Source organism: Hyperolius riggenbachi, chromosome 1, assembly GCF_040937935.1.
Source record: "Hyperolius riggenbachi isolate aHypRig1 chromosome 1, aHypRig1.pri, whole genome shotgun sequence".
Taxonomy (NCBI): domain Eukaryota; kingdom Metazoa; phylum Chordata; class Amphibia; order Anura; family Hyperoliidae; genus Hyperolius; species Hyperolius riggenbachi.
Genome location: NC_090646.1, coordinates 515,168,037 through 515,185,969, shown reverse-complemented (window position 1 = coordinate 515,185,969; position 17,933 = coordinate 515,168,037). Strand labels below are relative to the sequence as shown.

General features: G+C 43.6%; 1 protein-coding gene across 1 annotated transcript in view; it reads right to left on the bottom strand.

Annotated features, from left to right (window-relative positions):
* Positions 1-17,933, bottom strand: part of HIP1R (huntingtin interacting protein 1 related) — a 186,399-nt gene that overhangs the window by 31,701 nt on the left and 136,765 nt on the right. Inside the window, exons 17-22 of the mRNA XM_068244209.1 lie at positions 16,484-16,585; positions 13,159-13,353; positions 6,575-6,722; positions 3,388-3,474; positions 989-1,096; positions 757-893 (exon numbers count right to left, since the gene is read on the bottom strand). Coding sequence (XP_068100310.1) covers positions 757-893; positions 989-1,096; positions 3,388-3,474; positions 6,575-6,722; positions 13,159-13,353; positions 16,484-16,585 — 777 coding nt within the window. The remainder of the gene's footprint in view (positions 1-756; positions 894-988; positions 1,097-3,387; positions 3,475-6,574; positions 6,723-13,158; positions 13,354-16,483; positions 16,586-17,933) is intronic.

Sequence of the window (17,933 nt, the reverse complement as noted above, 5' to 3'; positions counted from 1 at the left end):
GCAACGTGGGCACTGTGAACAGCACAATTGATTTTACAGTGCTGCGAGTTAGGCTGCGTTACTGGCTGCTGTAACGTGGGACTTTAACGTCCCACTGTGAAACCAGCCTAAACCTAGCTGCGTCATATGGTCCAAAAATTCGGAATATTTGATTTTCTATACAATCCTTTTTATTGAAGAAAAAAAAACACCAACAAAGGAAAATAGAATGCATTGGTTGAATCATGCAACTACCTCAGCAATACTGGCTGCTGTCACTGCTAAGGCTGTGCTGACCCCAAGCAAGAATACTCCTGAACTCAACTTTCAAATCCTGCAGAGACCAGGAGAGGGGGTTGGAAGAAGAAATGGCCAACACTGAAGTGGCATGGCATGGACAAAGAAAAGGCATGGCTAAATTTCTGATCCTGGAAATTCATCCAAACACTGGGGAGTCACTGGTGCTCGGTGTAGCTCCATTAGTGGCAACACCCTGAGCTACCCAAGTGACTAGGCTGCTACATAGTGTGCAGTTTTTCTACCACTTTGCCATCATGCAACCCTCTAAATAAACTGTAATTGCATTAACAATGTATGAACAAAAGCAAATACGGTAAGTGTGTACTATTGCCAGTTTCATTTGAAAATATGGTTTCAAAAGCTCCAGATAACTGAAGTCTTTGAGAGAGAGCAATTAGATGCTTCACTAAAATCTGTACAGGTCAAGAAAATTCACAATTTAACATGCAAAAAAAGAAAAAGAAAAAAGATGCATACCTCTCCGAGTCCAAGGATTTGCTGTAAAGACCTTCTAACCTCTGCAATATCTGCATCTTTTAAAGACTGACGGTTCTTCAGTTCATTTAAATACTTTAAACTCTCACTTCCACAATCCCGGCAGCTGTCACTCAGTCCTGAACAAAATGGAATTGAATGTAATAAAGAAATTTAAAAAAAAAGGGGGGGGGGGGCTTGGTGGAAGGGTCACAGCAAGAAATGATCCACTTACGATCTCCATGGTCAGGTGGAGCCAAGTGGGAGGTCGCACTGCCATTCACAATGGTGTCTGCAGTTAAATGTGCAAACTGGGCAAGAGCTCCAACCAATTCAGAAGCATCTGAGAAAATGAACAGCATGGTTATATTACAAGCTAGTATTTAAGACAGCACAAGAGCATCCCTCCATATTCCTCATCTTTCACATTTCAGTGGTATATGCCAGAAGAACATGCTTTCAGAGAGGTAAAATACACCAGTACTAGGATAAACATGGGTGCCACCATTGGTAATTGACAGGAAATTGCAAGTAGAGATAGTCAATGAGATGCAAATGTTATGCAAATATATGCAATTTGAAAACAATCAAATGCAGCTGCCACAATATCAAGCTTGTTCCTGACAGACACACAAATAGTGCATGTGTATGTAGTTTCTATTTTTGGCTGTAGATTCTACATCCTAAAGGGTGCTGCAGTAGGGCCCATAGAATCTATGTCCAAGATAAAAAGGTGTCGTTCACCACATGTGCATGCTCATGTGAATGCATGTACTTGCATGTTCTGATTAACATGATTTTCACATGATTTTTGCATATTTTTTATTGTGGCTTTCTGCTTGTCGCCCTAATTTGGTTATTCTTTGGACAACTTTTATTTGATTCATGGGTAACTGATTGGCTTACTCGTAAGTAAGCCAATAAATGGTATCATCCTAATTAAAATTTTCTTGCTCTTACTGATGGCTAACATGAAACAATACTCTACTGTTACTTAGATGGTAAAAGTAATTAACCACCTTACACCCCCCCCCCCCCCCCCCAGTGCTAAATTTCTCCGTCCCTCTGTGCACCGCTTCACCCCCAGGGACGGAGAAAGGCGCACTTGTTTGTTTACTGGCTGGGAGTGGGCGGGGAACTCGCGCGCACACTCCAGAAGCAGTCTTCATTCATAACAATGAAAAATAAACAAACGTGCAGCGCGCAATCGCGCGCCCCCGCGACCCGCGCACACCCCGGCTCTGCAGTCCAATGATTGGTTATGGGGACCCCAGTCCCAAATAACCAATCATATTACAGAAATAAAGCAATGGATGGAGCGCTGAAAGGTTAAAATTGCACTGGTGTTTTAGGGGTAAAACCCCTCAGTTGTGAAGTGGTTAAACATTACTGCTAGTAACAAAAGCAACACAGCTAAAGAGTCAAAAACATCAGGAACTTTAGGAGGTAAAAACCTTGAAACACAAACTACTAAAATACAGTGGGGTGACATACTGGCAAAGTGATTAGCATTCTCAGTTGAGAATATGGCCAGGACTATCTGGATGGAGTTTTATATATTCTCTGCATGTTTTTGTGGTTTTCCTGCAGCGAAATACATAATATATTTTTCAGAGGTCTATTGTGTAGTTCAATCCCCTACCCCAGCTGATTCCAGTGATACCTTTAATGACTAACTGTACATGGTTTAACCTCCCTGGCGTTCTATTAAAATCGCCAGGGAGGCTGCGGGAGGGTTTTTTTTAAATTAAAAAAAAACTATTTCATGCAGCCAACTGAAAGTTGGCTGCATGAAAGCCCACTAGAGGGCGCTCCGGATCCGCACTTTCGATCGCCTCCGGCGATCAAAAGTAACAAGGAAGGCCGCAATGAGCGGCCTTCCTTGTTTCGCTTTCCTCGTCGCCATGGCGACGAGCGGAGTGACGTCATGGACGTCAGCCGACGTCCTGACGTCTGCCGCCTCCGATCCAGCCCTTAGCGCTGGCCGGAACTGTTTGTTCCGGCTGCGCTGGGCTCGGGCGGCTGGGGGGACCCTCTTTCGCCGCTGCTCGCGGCGGATCGCCGCAGAGCGGCGGCGATCAGGCAGCATACGCGGCTGGCAAAGTGCCGGCTGCGTGTGCTGCTTTTTATTTGATAGAAATCGGCCCAGCGGGGCCTGAGGAATCCTCCTGCGCAGGTTACCCCGAGCTGAGCTCGGGATAACCGGCAAGGGGGTTAATGCACCAGAATCAATGTTTGTTGGTTTGAAGTCTGCATTTCTGCTCATCGACTAACACCGGACCACACTTCACTTGCTTCACTCACTACCCCAGCTGCTGTCAATCCATTTGTTGGAATTTTGCTAGTCGCTTTAGGGAGAAAGTTAGCTTAACTATTTTCAAAAGTAAGGTTTGTACACATCAAGCAGACAGAATAAGGATATTATGCACTTCTCTGACATGGAGGAGAGGTTTGGGGCAGAGACATTTGCATAGGACTCGAGAACAGCAGTTTTCAGAGCATTGCAAGGTCTGATAAGAACATCATGTGATAACACCGCCTGCTTTAAACCTGGCCAGACAAAGCTACAAGAGGCCCTTTTCTGTGACCTAGAGTCCGTAATCTGTATTAGGTGGCAAAAACACAACAACCCACCTGTCATGTTGTGAACATATTTAGCATGTCCATTTTCCAGGGATGATAATGCATCTATAGCAGTTTGTGCTCTGCTCACAAGGTAATCTGTAAACAAAAAATTAAGTTAATTCAGTAATACAGCATATCATGGGAATGGATTTCTCATTTGACATAATTAAATATGGGAGCAGATTTTAACAAGTCATACATGCCTTACGAAAAGGTAAGACTGTAAAATAAGCAACTAAGATGTGCTGCGCATTAACATAGTGGAAGCTACAGCTACATATGGGAAACCAGCAGTGAGTCTGCCCATTTGCTTCTGCAGCCCCAAGACGCAGCCATTCTCAACCAGGGTTCCCTGAGAACCCTTCAGGGGTTCTGTAGCATTTTGCCACTTTTGCGGGACAAAATAGTCTTGCTTACCCCTTTTTAGTGGGTCAAAATACTCCCCACTCTATCATTGAAGCATCCGGCTAAATAATCCAATCCACAGCACATCACCAAGCCCTCTTATTGGGCTATCCACATGGCTTCTGTAGCTCCCTACCTACCTTCACCGAGCAGCATGGAGAGCTCACGCTCGCTGTGCATTATTTCACTGACAGCCCACTACCCCATTCATGTGACGTCAGCTTCTGCTGATATGAGAGCCGTTAGCACCCTTCTATCACCAAGCAGTATCGAGAGCTCACGCGGTGCACCATTCCACTGAAAGCCCTGGTCTCTAAAAGGCCCTGTTCACATCTGCATTTTTTTACGGAACGTAACCGGAACGTATACTGTACAAATGGAACGGATGTGAAAGGATCCAATATTAACCTATTGGACCGTTCACATGCTTCCATTGGTACGGATACATTCCATTCCCCGGACCAAAAAAAAAATGTTGCAGGCCCTAATTTTCCAGACCGTTCTGCCTAGCCGAATGGAACCGGACAAGAAATGCTGTTGCATTGGGGCAATGGAGAACCGAACGTTTCTTTACACTAGTGAAGAACTGGACCGTTCCACAGGGGATGAGGGGATGTGGCGAAACGAACCTGAGCGACGGGAGGGTGCAGCAGCCGGGTGGGTGGTGAGCGAGGGTGAACCGGGCCTCTTCTACATAGCTAAAGGCCTGGCGGTAGAGGCATCCGTCTTCTTCCACACGCGTCGTGACTTGTCACATGACGCGCTGTGTAATCACTGCACAAGAGGAAGCCTCTGCCGCTGACATTAGGTATGTATTTGCTGTAAAACGGAGTGAAAACCGATCCATAGGTGAGCAGATCAGTTTTCACAATCAGTTTGCCAATGTGCACAGAGCCATCAGGATCTGGAGAAGCAGAGACCCGATCCGCTCACTGGATCAGTTTGGCTCATTTTTTCTAATGGGAACCTTACCTGACCGGTAAGGTCAGCTGCTGCCAATGTAAGAGTAGTTAGCAGTTGAAATGGGTTCCTAATGTTGAAACATTTCATTTCAAGTATGTGGAGAACAACCGCTGCATTTCAAGTATGTGGGGGTAAATGCTGCATTTCATGTATGTGGGGATGCATTTCATATATGTGGCCGTTGTTTCATACATGGGTGGTGCATATATGTTGCTGCTTTTCATACGTGGGTAGTGATTGCTACATTTTTAGTACAATTGTTAACCAAGAGGCATATTATAGAAGTTATAACAGGGAAAACTTGCGAAAAGTTATAACAGGCCAAAATGGCACAATTTTATTTCAATTTTTTTATGTAAAGCTTCCCTGAGACCTAAAAAATAAAAAAATTGTTGGGGTTCCTCAACTCAAACAAGGTTAAGAAAGGCTGCCCAGAGTGTTCATCCACAAGGAAAAGTTAATACCTGTCTAGTAGGAAGTGGACTGGCAATCTGAGATGGGTAACGGGTAAACCAAAACACAAGAATCAAGTAATAACTGCACTATGTTTTTTGGGTTGACTGACTGAAAAGGAGGAAGAATTGTTTAGAGTCCAACTAACCCGATACTCAGGAAGGCAAACTTTCATAACATTTATGATAAATAAATAGAAAAATGACGTGAAAACCAAGTGGTAGACCGAATACTGTGATTAACAGGCAAAAGTGTGCTTGGAACTGCAGTTTACCCGATTTCCTCTCTCCTCTGGCTGCAGCTGCTGGGTTTGTCAGCCAGGTGTAACCATGTGAATGTTATACACAAGTAGAAAGAACAGATACATTTCCCAGAATCCCTTTATTACAGTAGTACCATAGCCTACATAAGGGAGAAGTAGGTGAAGAAGCTCAGCTTTGGCAACAGGATCTTTAAAGAGAACCCGAGGTGGGTTTGAAGAATATTATCTGCATACAGAGGCTGGATCTGCCTATACAGCCCAGCCTCTGTTGCTATCCCAAACCCCCCTAAGGTCCCCCTGCACTCTGCAATCCCTCATAAATCACAGCCACGCTGCTGACAAACAGCTTGTCAGAGCTGGCTGTGTTTATCTCTATAGTGTCAGTCTGCTGCTCTCCCCGCCTCCTGCAGAACTCCAGTCCCCGCCTGCATCCCTTCCCTCCCTGCTGATTGGAGCGAAGGGACGGGGGCAGGGACCGGAGCTATGCAGGAGGCGGGGGAGCAGCTGAGACTGACACTACAGATGTAAACACAGCCTCACAGCATGTCTGTGATTTATGAGGGATTGCAGAGTGCAGGGGGACCTTAGTGGGGTTTGGGATAGCAACAGAGGCTGGGCTGTATAGGCAGATCCAGCCTCTGTATGCAGATAACATTCTTTAAACACACCTCGGGTTCTCTTTAAATCTCAAGTCTGTATGGCTATATGCACAGCTACAGTAAGCGCAGATACACAAAAGGATTTTTCATTTTCAATAGTTCAGTTCCAAAAAGCAATAGTCATTTACACTAAAACAAGTATGATTTTAGAACGCAGCTTGTTGAATTTTTGGGCTTTAAACGTGTGGGGTAAACTAGCAAGCAGGGATGATCAATGAGATGCAAATATCTCAGTTCATGAAGGATTATGTAAATTTTGTATCCAAATTAATGCAGCTTGAAAATGGACCAATTTAAGCCTTGGTGTGACTTGATTGGACCATTTTTCAAGCATTATAAATTTGCATACAAAATTGACATAATCCTGCATGCAATATCTGCACGTCATTGATCATCCCTACTATCAAGCAATTAGCAAACAGTGACAGAGCAATAAAATACAGGACTAGTGTACCTGGTGAACTGGTACAGCGGATATGAAGAGGATCGTCAAGCTTAGCAACAGCATCTTGGATGATGTTTTCTGCCTCTCTAACTGTTCCTTGAATTATGTTAAATTGGTCCTCCAACATTTTCTGATAAAGTTTCTGTTCCTCTGCTGTCTGGAATACATAAAAGACTAATAATATGAGTGTTTACGTATCTACACTTTGACATTACTGGAAACTTGTAAAGCGGAGGTCAAATTTCACAAAGGGATGACGTACAAGCCGATACACTCGGAACAGCTTCATTCAAGAATTTCTTACTGCCTTGCTTTAAAAACATAGCATTCAAATGCACCATTGCACTGTACTGATTGGATTAAGAAACACATACTTACCTAAGGTAAGGGAAGCCTAGATTCTAATGAGGCTTCCCCCGGCGTCCTCTGGTAACCTGTTGCTGCTTGTGGACCCTCAAAATGATAAGGCTGCATTCCTCTTCTGACATGAGCATGGTCGTGCCTGTTCAGTACCATGGAGCAGCTAATTCATGGGCAGCTACAGCTTACTGTGCGGATGTGCAGAAATGACTGCTTCAATGCGGCGTGGCATGGAGGCAATCAGCCTGTGGCACTGCTTAGGTGTTATGGAGGCCCAGGATGCTTCGAAAGCGGCCTTAAGCTCATCCAGAGTGTTGGGTATTGCGTCTCTTTCTCTTCACAATATCCCACAGATTCTCTATGGGGTTCAGGTCAGGCCAATTGAGCACAGTAATACCATGGTCAGTAAACCATTTACTAGTGGTTTTGGCACTGTGAGCATGTGATAGGTCATGCTGAAAAATTAAATCTTAAATCTTCATCTCCATAAAGCTTTTCAGCAGATGGAAGCATGAACCCACTTTTGAACCAGAAACAGCGGCAGAAGCGCCTGACCTGGGCTACAGAGAAGCAGCACTGGACTGTTGCTCAGTGGACCAAAGTACTTTTTTCGGATGAAAGCAACTTTTACATGTCATTCAGAAATCAAGGTGCCAGAGTCTGGAAGAAGACTGGGGAGAGGGAAATGCCAAAATGCCTGAAGTCCAGTGTCAAGTACCCACCGTCAGTGATGGTCTGGGGTGCCATGTCAGCTGCTAGTGTGGGTCCACTGAGTTTTATCAAGGGCAGGGTCAATGCAGCTAGCTATCAGGAGATTTTGGAGCACTTCATGATTCCATCTGCTGAAAAGCTTTATGGAGATGAGGATTTCATTTTCAGCACGACCTGGCACCTGCTCACAGTGCCAAAACCACTGGTAAATGTTTTACTGATCATGGTATTACTGTGCTCAATTGGCCTGCCAACTCTCCTGACCTGAACCCCATAGAGAATCTGTGGGAAGAGAAAGTTGAGAGACACAAGACCCAACACTCTGGATGAGCTTAAGGCCGCTATCGAAGCATCCTCGGCCTCCATAACACCTGAACAGTGCCACAGGCTGATTGCCTCCATGCCACGCCGCATTGAAGCAGTCATTTCTGCAAAAGGATTCCCGACCAAGTATTGAGTGCATAACTGAACATAATTATTTGAAGGTTGACTTTTTTTGTTTTAAAAACACTTTTCTTTTATTGGTCGGATGAAATACCGTATATTCCGGCGTATAAGACGACTGGGCGTATAAGACGACCCCTCCAGCTTTTCCAGTTAAAATATAGAGTTTGGGATATACTCGCCGTATAAGACTACCCCTCTTACAACGCACACCAAATTAAAATAAAAAAAATCATATACTGGTGCTGTGTATGAACAGATACTGGTGCTGTACTGTATGTGTTACCCAGTATATAACAGTATATAGTCAATTGACTTGTTGCATTGGTCAACTCTCCTTAAGTAGACTGGTCAGCTCTCCTTGCCTACCTGTTTATCAGAGCGGTATGGAAGAATAGATTGCGCTCCCTCAGCAGGGAGATCTGAGAGTCGGTAACAGGATAGGGCGTATCACCCGGCATCAATGACACCTGGCGTATAAGACGACCCCCAACTTTTCAGAAGATTTTCAAGGGTTAAAAAGTAGTCTTATACGCAGGAAGATACAGTATGCTAATTTTTTGAGATAGGAATTTTGAGTTTTCATGAGCTGTATGCCAAAATCATCAATATTAAAACAATAAAAGGCTTGAACTACTTCAGTTGTAGTGTAATGAATCTAAAATATATGAAAGTCTAATGTTTATCAGTAAATAACAGAAAATAATGAACTTTATCACAATATGCAAATTTTTTGAGAAGATCCTGTATGGACAGCCAATAGATCTTTCTCTAATCAGATTCGATCAGAGAGAGATTTGCCTCTTGGTCAAATCTGCCCGGGACACAGGTCAAATGTCCTGGCCTCTTCACAGAGCAGCAGAGATTTTGCAGTTAACCGTTGCACTGCCCAGAGTCTTGGCAGAGAACACTAAAATACATGCATCACATCCCACTCTGTAGCCTTGCCACATGCTGAACTTCATCAGCAGCACAACAACATAAAACTCCAGGCTAAGCAAGGAATTTCTTTGAAGTTGATAGAGAGTGAGAGATAGTGATCTCTACCCTGGCTATCTGGTTACAGAGCATCTGAATAGTGAGGTGGATATCTTATCTTTCAATATGCTTGTGAAGTGCTAGAAATCCTGTATGGATCAATCATATTGGTTGCATTCCTCTGTACTATTGCTTTTATTAATAACCCATATTGTGATACAAGATCCTTAATTAGGGATAGTTGTGTGATTTTATGCATTTACAGTCCTGGGAATTAAGTTATGCACTTGTAGGCACTGTGTTAACATTCCTGATATGTGAAGTTTTTTGCCAGAAAAAGAATTTAATATTTTGCACATTTCAGTCTTTATTTCCTTATTTAATATATTCAGAACTCTTCATGTAGAGCGGTTTAATTTATATCCTTTATGACATATGTGTGCTGTGATTATTCTTTAACCACTTCCCGACCGCAGTATAGACAATTGGCGGCAGGGAAGTGGACCTCGCAAGGACCGCCGTATTGACAAATGGCGGCGGTCCTTGTAGGGGCATGGGCGCGATAGGCCGCCCGTGACGCGATAGGCCGCCGGGGACTGGCTCCGCCCACCTCGCTCTGTAACCCGCCGACCGTTCGGAAGCGCCGGCGGGTTACTAGCACCCGGATCGCCGCATACAAAGTGTATAATACACTTTGTAATGTTTACAAAGTATTATACAGGCTGCCTCCTGCCCTGGTGGTCCTAATGTCCGAGGGACCACCAGGGCAAGCTGCAGCCACCCTATGTCGCACCCAAGCACACTGATTTCCCCCCCTGCCCCCTGATCGCCCACAGCACCCCTCAGACCCCCCCCCCCCCCCCCCCGCCCACCCCCCAGACCCCTGTTTGCACCCAATCACTCCCCTAATCACCCATCAATCACTCCCTGTCACTATCTGTCAACGCTAATTTTTTTTAATCCCCCCCCCCTGCCCCCTCCTGATAACCCCCCCCCCCCCACCCCTCAGGTTCTCCCCAGACACCCCCCCGTGTACTGTATGCATCTATCCCCCTGATCACCTGTCAATCACCCATCAATCACCCATCAATCACCCATCAATCACCCATCAATCACCCCCTGTCACTGCCACCCATCAATCAGCCCCTAACCTGCCCCTTGCGGGCAATCTGATCATCCACCCACACCAATATATCGCCCGCAGATCCGACGTCAGATCACCTCCCAAGTGCAGTGTTTACATCTGTTCTCTACCCTAAACACCCACTAATTACCCATCAATCACCCCCTGTCACTGCTACCTATCAGATTAGACCCCTATCTGCCCCTAGGGCACTCAATCACCCGCCCACACCCTCAGAATGCCCTCAGACCCCAGCCCTGATCACCTCGCCAGTGCATTGCTTGCATCTATTCCCCCCTCTAATCACACCTTGAGACACCCATCAATCACCTCCTGTCACCCCCTAGCACACCTACCCATCAGATCAGGCCCTAATTTGCCCCGTGCGGGCTCCTGATCACTCGGCCAAACCCTCAGATCCCCCTCAGACCCCCTTCCGGTCACCTCCCCAGTGCATTGATTGCATCTATTTTCACCTCTAACCACCCCCTGAGACACCCATCAATCACCTCCTGTCACCCCCCTAGCACTCCTATCCATCAGATCAGGCCCAATACAACCTGTCATCTAAAAGGCCAACCCTGCTTATGACCGGTTCCACAAAATTTGCCCCCTCATAGACCACCTGTCATCAAAATTTGCAGATGCTTATACCCCTGAACAGTCATTTTGAGACGTTTCCAGACTACTCACGGTTTTGGGCCCGTAAAATGCCAGGGCGGTATAGGAACCCCACAAAGTGACCCCATTTTAGAAAAAAGACACCCCAATGTATTCTGTTAGGTGCATGACGAGTTCATAGAAGATTTTATTTTTTGTCAAAAGTTAGCGGAAATTGATTTTTATTGTTTTTTTTTCTTTTCACAAAGTGTCATTTTTCACTAACTTGTGACAAAAAATAAAATAATCTATGAACTCGCTATACACCTAACGGAATACCTTGGGGTGTCTTCTTTCTAAAATGGGGTCACTTGTGGGGTTCCTATACTGCCCTGGCATTTTAGGGGCCCTAAACAGTGAGGAGTAGTCTAGAAAACAAATGCCTCAAAATGACCTGTGAATAGGACGTTGGGCCCCTTAGTGCACCTAGGCTGCAAAAAAGTGTCACATGTGGTACCGCCGTACTCAGGAAAAGTAGTATAATGTGTTTTGGGGTTTATTTTTACACATACCCATGCTAGGTGGGAGAAATCTCTCTGTAAATGGACAATTGTGTGTAAAAAAAAAAAAAAAAATCAAACAATTGTCATTTACAGAGATATTTCTCCCACCCAGCATGGGTATGTGTAAAAATACACCCCAAAACACATTATACTACTTCTCCTGAGTACAGAAATACCACATGTGTGGCACTTTTTTGCAGCCTAACTGCGCTAAGGGGCCCAAAGTCCAATGAGCACCTTTAGGCTTTACAGGGGTGGTGACAATTTAGCACCCCTCAAAATGTCAGGATAGTAAACACCCCACAAATGACCCCATTTTGGAAAGTAGACACTTCAAGGTATTCAGAGAGGGGCATAGTGAGTCCGTGGCAGATTTCATTTTTTTTTTTTTGTCGCAAGTTAGAAGAAATGGAAACTTTTTTTTTTTTTGTCACAAAGTGTCATTTTCCGCTTACTTGTGACAAAAAATAATTTCTATGAACTCACTATGCCTCTCAGTGAATACTTTGGGATGTCTTCTTTCCAAAATGGGGTCATTTGGGGGGTATTTATACTATCCTGGAATTCTATCCCCTCATGAAACATGACAGGTGGTCAGAAAAGGCAGAGATGCTGGAAAATGGGAAAATTCACTTTTTGCACCATAGTTTGTAAACGCTATAACTTTTACCCAAACCAATAAATATAGGCTGAATGGGTTTTTTTTTATCAAAAACATGTTTGTCCACATTTTTCGTGCTGCATGTATACAGAAATTTTACTTTATTTGAAAAATGTCAGCACAGAAAGTTAAAAAAATCATTTTTTTTTACAAAATTCATGTCTTTTTTGATGAATATAATAAAAAGTAAAAATTGCAGCAGCAATCAAATAGCACCAAAAGAAAGCTTTATTAGTGACAAGAAAAGGAGCCAAAATTCATTTAGGTGGTAGGTTGTATGAGCGAGCAATAAACCGTGAAAGCTGCAGTGGTCTGAATGGAAAAAAGTGCCTGGTCCTTAAGGGGGGTAAAGCCCACGGTCCTCAAGTGGTTATATAGCTTGCCTAACATCGCTCCATGCACCAATCTCTGCATAGGCTGGAGGGGGAAACTGTATAAGGGAGGGGCATGGTTTTGAAAAATAGGTACGGCAGGTGCCTGTCTTAATGTCCCCTTTTCCTGGCTCCAAAAGTTGGGAGGTAAGCATTTGTATTGGTGCAGATTGAGCAGCTGCAGCTCGGAAGTGTAAAAGACTTATTTTGGGGAGTAATTTCGAAATTTAGTTTTGATTTAGTTTTAGGTTTCAAGCTTTTATTATACTCAAAAATGTATACTAGCCCCTTGCTTGACACGTTTCGTTAAGTTACAGGAAAAAAGGTTATGAAAATTAACTGAAACATTACCATTAACTTTTGCACAGAAATCCAGGAAAAACTGAACACCAAGGAGGTTAAGATAATTACAACTGGCAAGGAAATGAATTGGAAAGGTAATTTTAAGACTTGAGAATGCGTAGCAAATTGTGATTACTAAATCATCTTTAACTCAGGGAGTGGATTTAAATGTAGCCCATCAAAGCCTCTAGCTTCTGGTTAATAACTTAGTTGCCGGTTACTGCATCAGCAACTCACAGCTGTGATTGGCTCAATTACTTTTCCTTCCTTGGTCTGTGATCATTTTATTACTACAAGTTTTTGCTCATGTCTAGCAGAAAAAAAATGATGCTGTTTAAACAATCGTGGTTCTAGAAGGTGTCATGTCACTGAAAGAGAAAACTGACTGGCATTAGTGAGACAGAAGCCTTAAATATACAGTGGCATTGTTACGGTATTACCTTTCTATCAAGCTTTTCATTCAAGTCCCGTATCTCACTGGTTCTTTTTTCTTGCTCTTGGTTGAATAAAGACTCTGTCTCCTGAGCCACATTCTTCACCGAGGACAGTTCAGATTCTTTAGAGGTCAACAGACTCTGCAGCGCATCCTTTTCAGCTTCAAGAGCAGCCAGTCTCGAATTTAACTGCGATTCAGACTAAAACAAAACACCGAAATACAACAGTATTAATGGCAGTGTAGAAAGAACATCTTCCAAAACTAAAGTTTCAACACACTAAAGGCTGTAAAATGCATGTTCTAATAAAAACCAGAACATTACATACGACAGCAAGTTGTGGAAAATTAGCAATTTAAAAAAAAAAGGGAATGATTATCAATTCAAGAGATTCTAACGCTTACATATGAAGTGGACTACAGGCCGACTTCCTCCTTACATTGTAAGTTTCAAGTGGGCAGGGCTAGGGTTTCCACCTCTATGTACCATTAGAGATGTAGCGAACGGTTCCAGGCGAACTTTGGGGGTTCGCGTTCGCCTGGACCAAGCGAACTTTTGCGGAAGTTCGATTCGCCCCATAATGCACTATGAGGGTCAACTTTGACCCTCTGCATCACAGTCAGCAGGCACATTGTAGCCATTCAGGCTACACTAAGCCCTGGAGCCCCCCCCCCCCCCTTATATAAGGCAGGTTTGCCGGCCATTACACCCACTCGTGTGCCTGCTAGAGACAGACTAGGGACAGCTGCTGCAGACTTGTTTTCCTAGGGAAAGATTAGTAAGGCTCTTAGCTTGCTCCTGGCTGATTGTTATTGCTAAAATAGCACCCCTCAATAGCTCTTTTGAGAGCTCTAATGTTTTCCTGATGTGTTTTTTTTTTGTGTGTGTTGCTCACTGAATTATACAGCCCTATCTGTTGCAGCTGGACCTTGGTAATTGTTATTACTGTGCCAGCCAGGCCCTGCCTAACTATCTATACTGGGACACCTACCTATGCCTACCTAACTACTGGGGCACCTACTTACCTATACAGGGACACCTACCTACCTACCTATACTATGGGACCTACCTATGCCTACCTACCTATACTGGGTCTTCTACATATGCCTAGCTAACTACTGGGTCTCCTACCTATGTCTAGCTAACTACTGAGGCACCTACCTATGCCTACCTACCTATACTGGGACTCCTACCTATGCCCAGCTAACTACTAGGACACCTACCTATGCCTAGCTAACTACTGGGACACCTTCCTATGCCTACCTACCTATACTGGGTCTCCTACCTATGCCTAGCTAACTACTGGGACACCTACCTACCTATACTGGGTCTCCTACCTATGCCTCGCTAACTACTGGGACCCCTACCTATGCCTACCTACATACAAGAAGATAAGGTCGTTGCTTCATTGTGGACAGACCAAATTTGATCAGCTGGACAGTCACTGTTGTTCTATCATTGAGCTACCACAGCCCGGCCACCATACGGGCTTTAAAACCGCCACTGCCTACACTATCGCCACAGTGCGCACCAGTCCAGCATGGCCGTCACAATGCAAACAGATGTTTGCGGTGCGTTACACAGTGAGTTTGGTGTGTCAGTGTGAAGCAGAACTCTAATTACACTCCCTGATTGATGTATACACATGCAAGATGTTTGAAAGCACTTTAGGCCTGCAATTTAGCATTCAACGTGATTTCTGCCCTTAAAACGCTGCTTTGCGTCAAATCCAGATTTTTCCCCGGGACTTTGGGCATGTATCCCACTCCGCCATGCCCACCTCCAGGTGTTAGACCCCTTGAAACATCTTTTCCATCACTTTTGTGGCCAGCATAATTTTTTCTATTTTTCAAAGTTCGCATCCCCATTGAAGTCTATTGCGGTTCGCAAACTTTTCGGCGAACCGAACCTTCCGTGAAGGTTCGCGAACCAAAAATCGGAGGTTCGCGACATCTCTATGTACCATGCACAAAGCAATCACTTTAGCTCGTGTATGGTCTGCATTTCCCTGATTGATTTAGAAACGTTACGCACTATGTAGCGACCATCGTAAAAAGACCCCAGTGGAAAGTGGCACTATAGAAATCATTATAAAATATTTTGATAATGGTAAATGTGCGATTGCAGCCTCTAGCAAAATTTTTGATTAAAAACCTTATAATGAACTATTTCATCATTAAAAAATAAGTATTTATAAAAAAAGGAGGCTGAGAGGGATCATTAACGGTGCCCACTAATGAGCCACTTTTTTGTCCAATCTTACTATTTCAATGTAACATAAGGGACTGCCTAAATTGAGTAGATTGTGTGGGCAATGGAGGTGGTAAAATTGGTCAGTGATTGGCCAATCAAAATTGAAAGTGTGTACCAGGCTTCAGGCTCAGGTCACACTGTCTAGACCAGGGATATCAAACCGGTCCTTCGAGGGCCAAGGTCCTCACACATTTTTGACTCAGCTCAAATTAATTGATGGGACTGAATCAGGAACGGTGTGGTCCGTCAGGTAGAACACATTTCTCCATTTCTCAGTCCATCCTAAACACTGGCATGGATATAGTCCTCCAGGCCTGGAGTTCGACATGTGGTCTAGATCAGGGTTTTTTAACCCTGTCAAGCACCACACAATGCATGTTTTGTGGAAATCCACAAAGGCAGTTAGTCAGCTCTGCTGGGACACCAATTACCTCACATGTGAATGTTTGTGGTTTTCTGCAAAACATGCACTGTTGGTGGTACTGGAGGACAGGGTTGAAAAGCCCTGGTCTAAACAATGGACTGTGATGCCATTCATTTGATGACTGTCAAGCCTCCACTTCGGGGTGACCGTGAACCCTTTAACAGGCCTCATCAGTGATGACAACTCAGCCATCAAAACACACTTGTAGAACTGTCTGGCATAGTGTGAAGATTGCAAAGTTATGACTTTTTTTTAACTATTAACCCAAAAAAAACATTTTGATGTATCCTGACATGTTTAAGATGGTAGACAATAATTCCTAAAGTATGACGAATGTACACTAATAGAAAGGCTTTCCTATTATTTAAGAAACTATCCTAAGGCTACGCTGGCAGTTACAGAGCAGCTTTCTTACTTCAATACAATAAATACTTTCTGGCTGTCTACCTCCACATATGTATACGGCTGTGTATATGCTGCATCATTGCTGGAGGCCAGCATTAATGTGAAATGTCACTGCTGTCAGTCTCTGTACTTCGCTATACAGCAAAACAGAGAAATGGGATGTTTTGTACACATACAGCTAATGCAACCAGATTACTCAGACCATATCCATAACTATACAATTCAATGGCTGTAACATTAGAGACATACCTGCTGTGTACTTGTCAGAGATTCTTGTACTCGTGTCAGTTCTTCCTTTCTTGATTCAATGTCTGTTTTCAGCTGTTCAATTTGAAAAGTCTGTTCTTCCAACTGTAAATAAGGCCATAAAAAGGTTTACAAGAGCAGCCCTACGCAGTTTCCAGTTAAAATACACATTTCTTGGCTGTGCAAACTGCAATTAAGGTGAATTTAGAATTAAACTACATTTAAAATACACAACTAATTACTGGTTCTTTCAGATATTTAAACATTCATCAACAGTACCTTTCTAAAGTTTTTGTTCAGCAGCCCACTATTTTCTTACATGCATGTGATTTTTTGAAAATTAAAATGTCCAATGTTTTATGCATTGCGCATTTGTATGTTGTCCTTGCAATATATTGGGCAGGGGTAATTCCACTACTTCAATATCAGTAAATTTTACTATTGCTAAACCTAACCCTAGTTTCACACAAAACCCTCCCTCTACCGATGCCTAACCCTTAACCCAGTCACAAAATCTGCCTATATTTAACACTAAATATATTGTCACACCCGCCTTCCTCTACTGATGCCGAACACTAACAGACCTCCATGCTGCAATATCGTCTGATATTTATCACTTAACCTAACCCTATCATCACACTGACCCTCCATCTACCGATGCCCAACATTAACTAACACACACACACACACACACACACACACACACACACACACACACACACACACACACACACACACACACACACACACACACACACACACACACACACACACACACACACACACACACACACACACACACACACACACACACACACACACACACACACACACCTGTAGCCACAGTTAACAATAAGAAAAAGAAGAGAGCACAAGCCAGCCTGTTACTTATAGGCAGTAGCACAAAAAGTTTGGAAGGTCAATTTAAATATTCACAGCTAATACCACTTCTTACTATGCATTAGCTGTGGAAAGGCAACACTTTTGTGGGAGGACACTGATAGTGATTGAAACGTTATTTTCAAACACTACTACCGCCCACGATAGATGCAATCATCCCCAGGAGGCAGATATGGAGGCCTCACATGACTTAGGGTGGCCATACATAGTACAATAAAATTTAAATTTTTCGATTAGATAATTTAGTATATTATTCCATCAGATCGAATATAAAGATTTTTCCAGCATGTCCGATCTGATTTTTCTCGGAAAAACGGGATAATTGTTCGAATTTCTTGATCTAAAAAAAATGTTCAACTTTCATTTGATTCGATCATTTAGATCGAATAAACGGGATAATCTAACGTTTTTATTGTACCATGTATGGCCACCATAATGCTAACACAGGCGGAGTTTTCTGATTATGGAGGAGTGAGTCATTAGCGTTATAATAAGGGAAACAGGAACGCCCACTGACCAGGCCTGGCCTGATCCTACTGATACAATAGTTGTC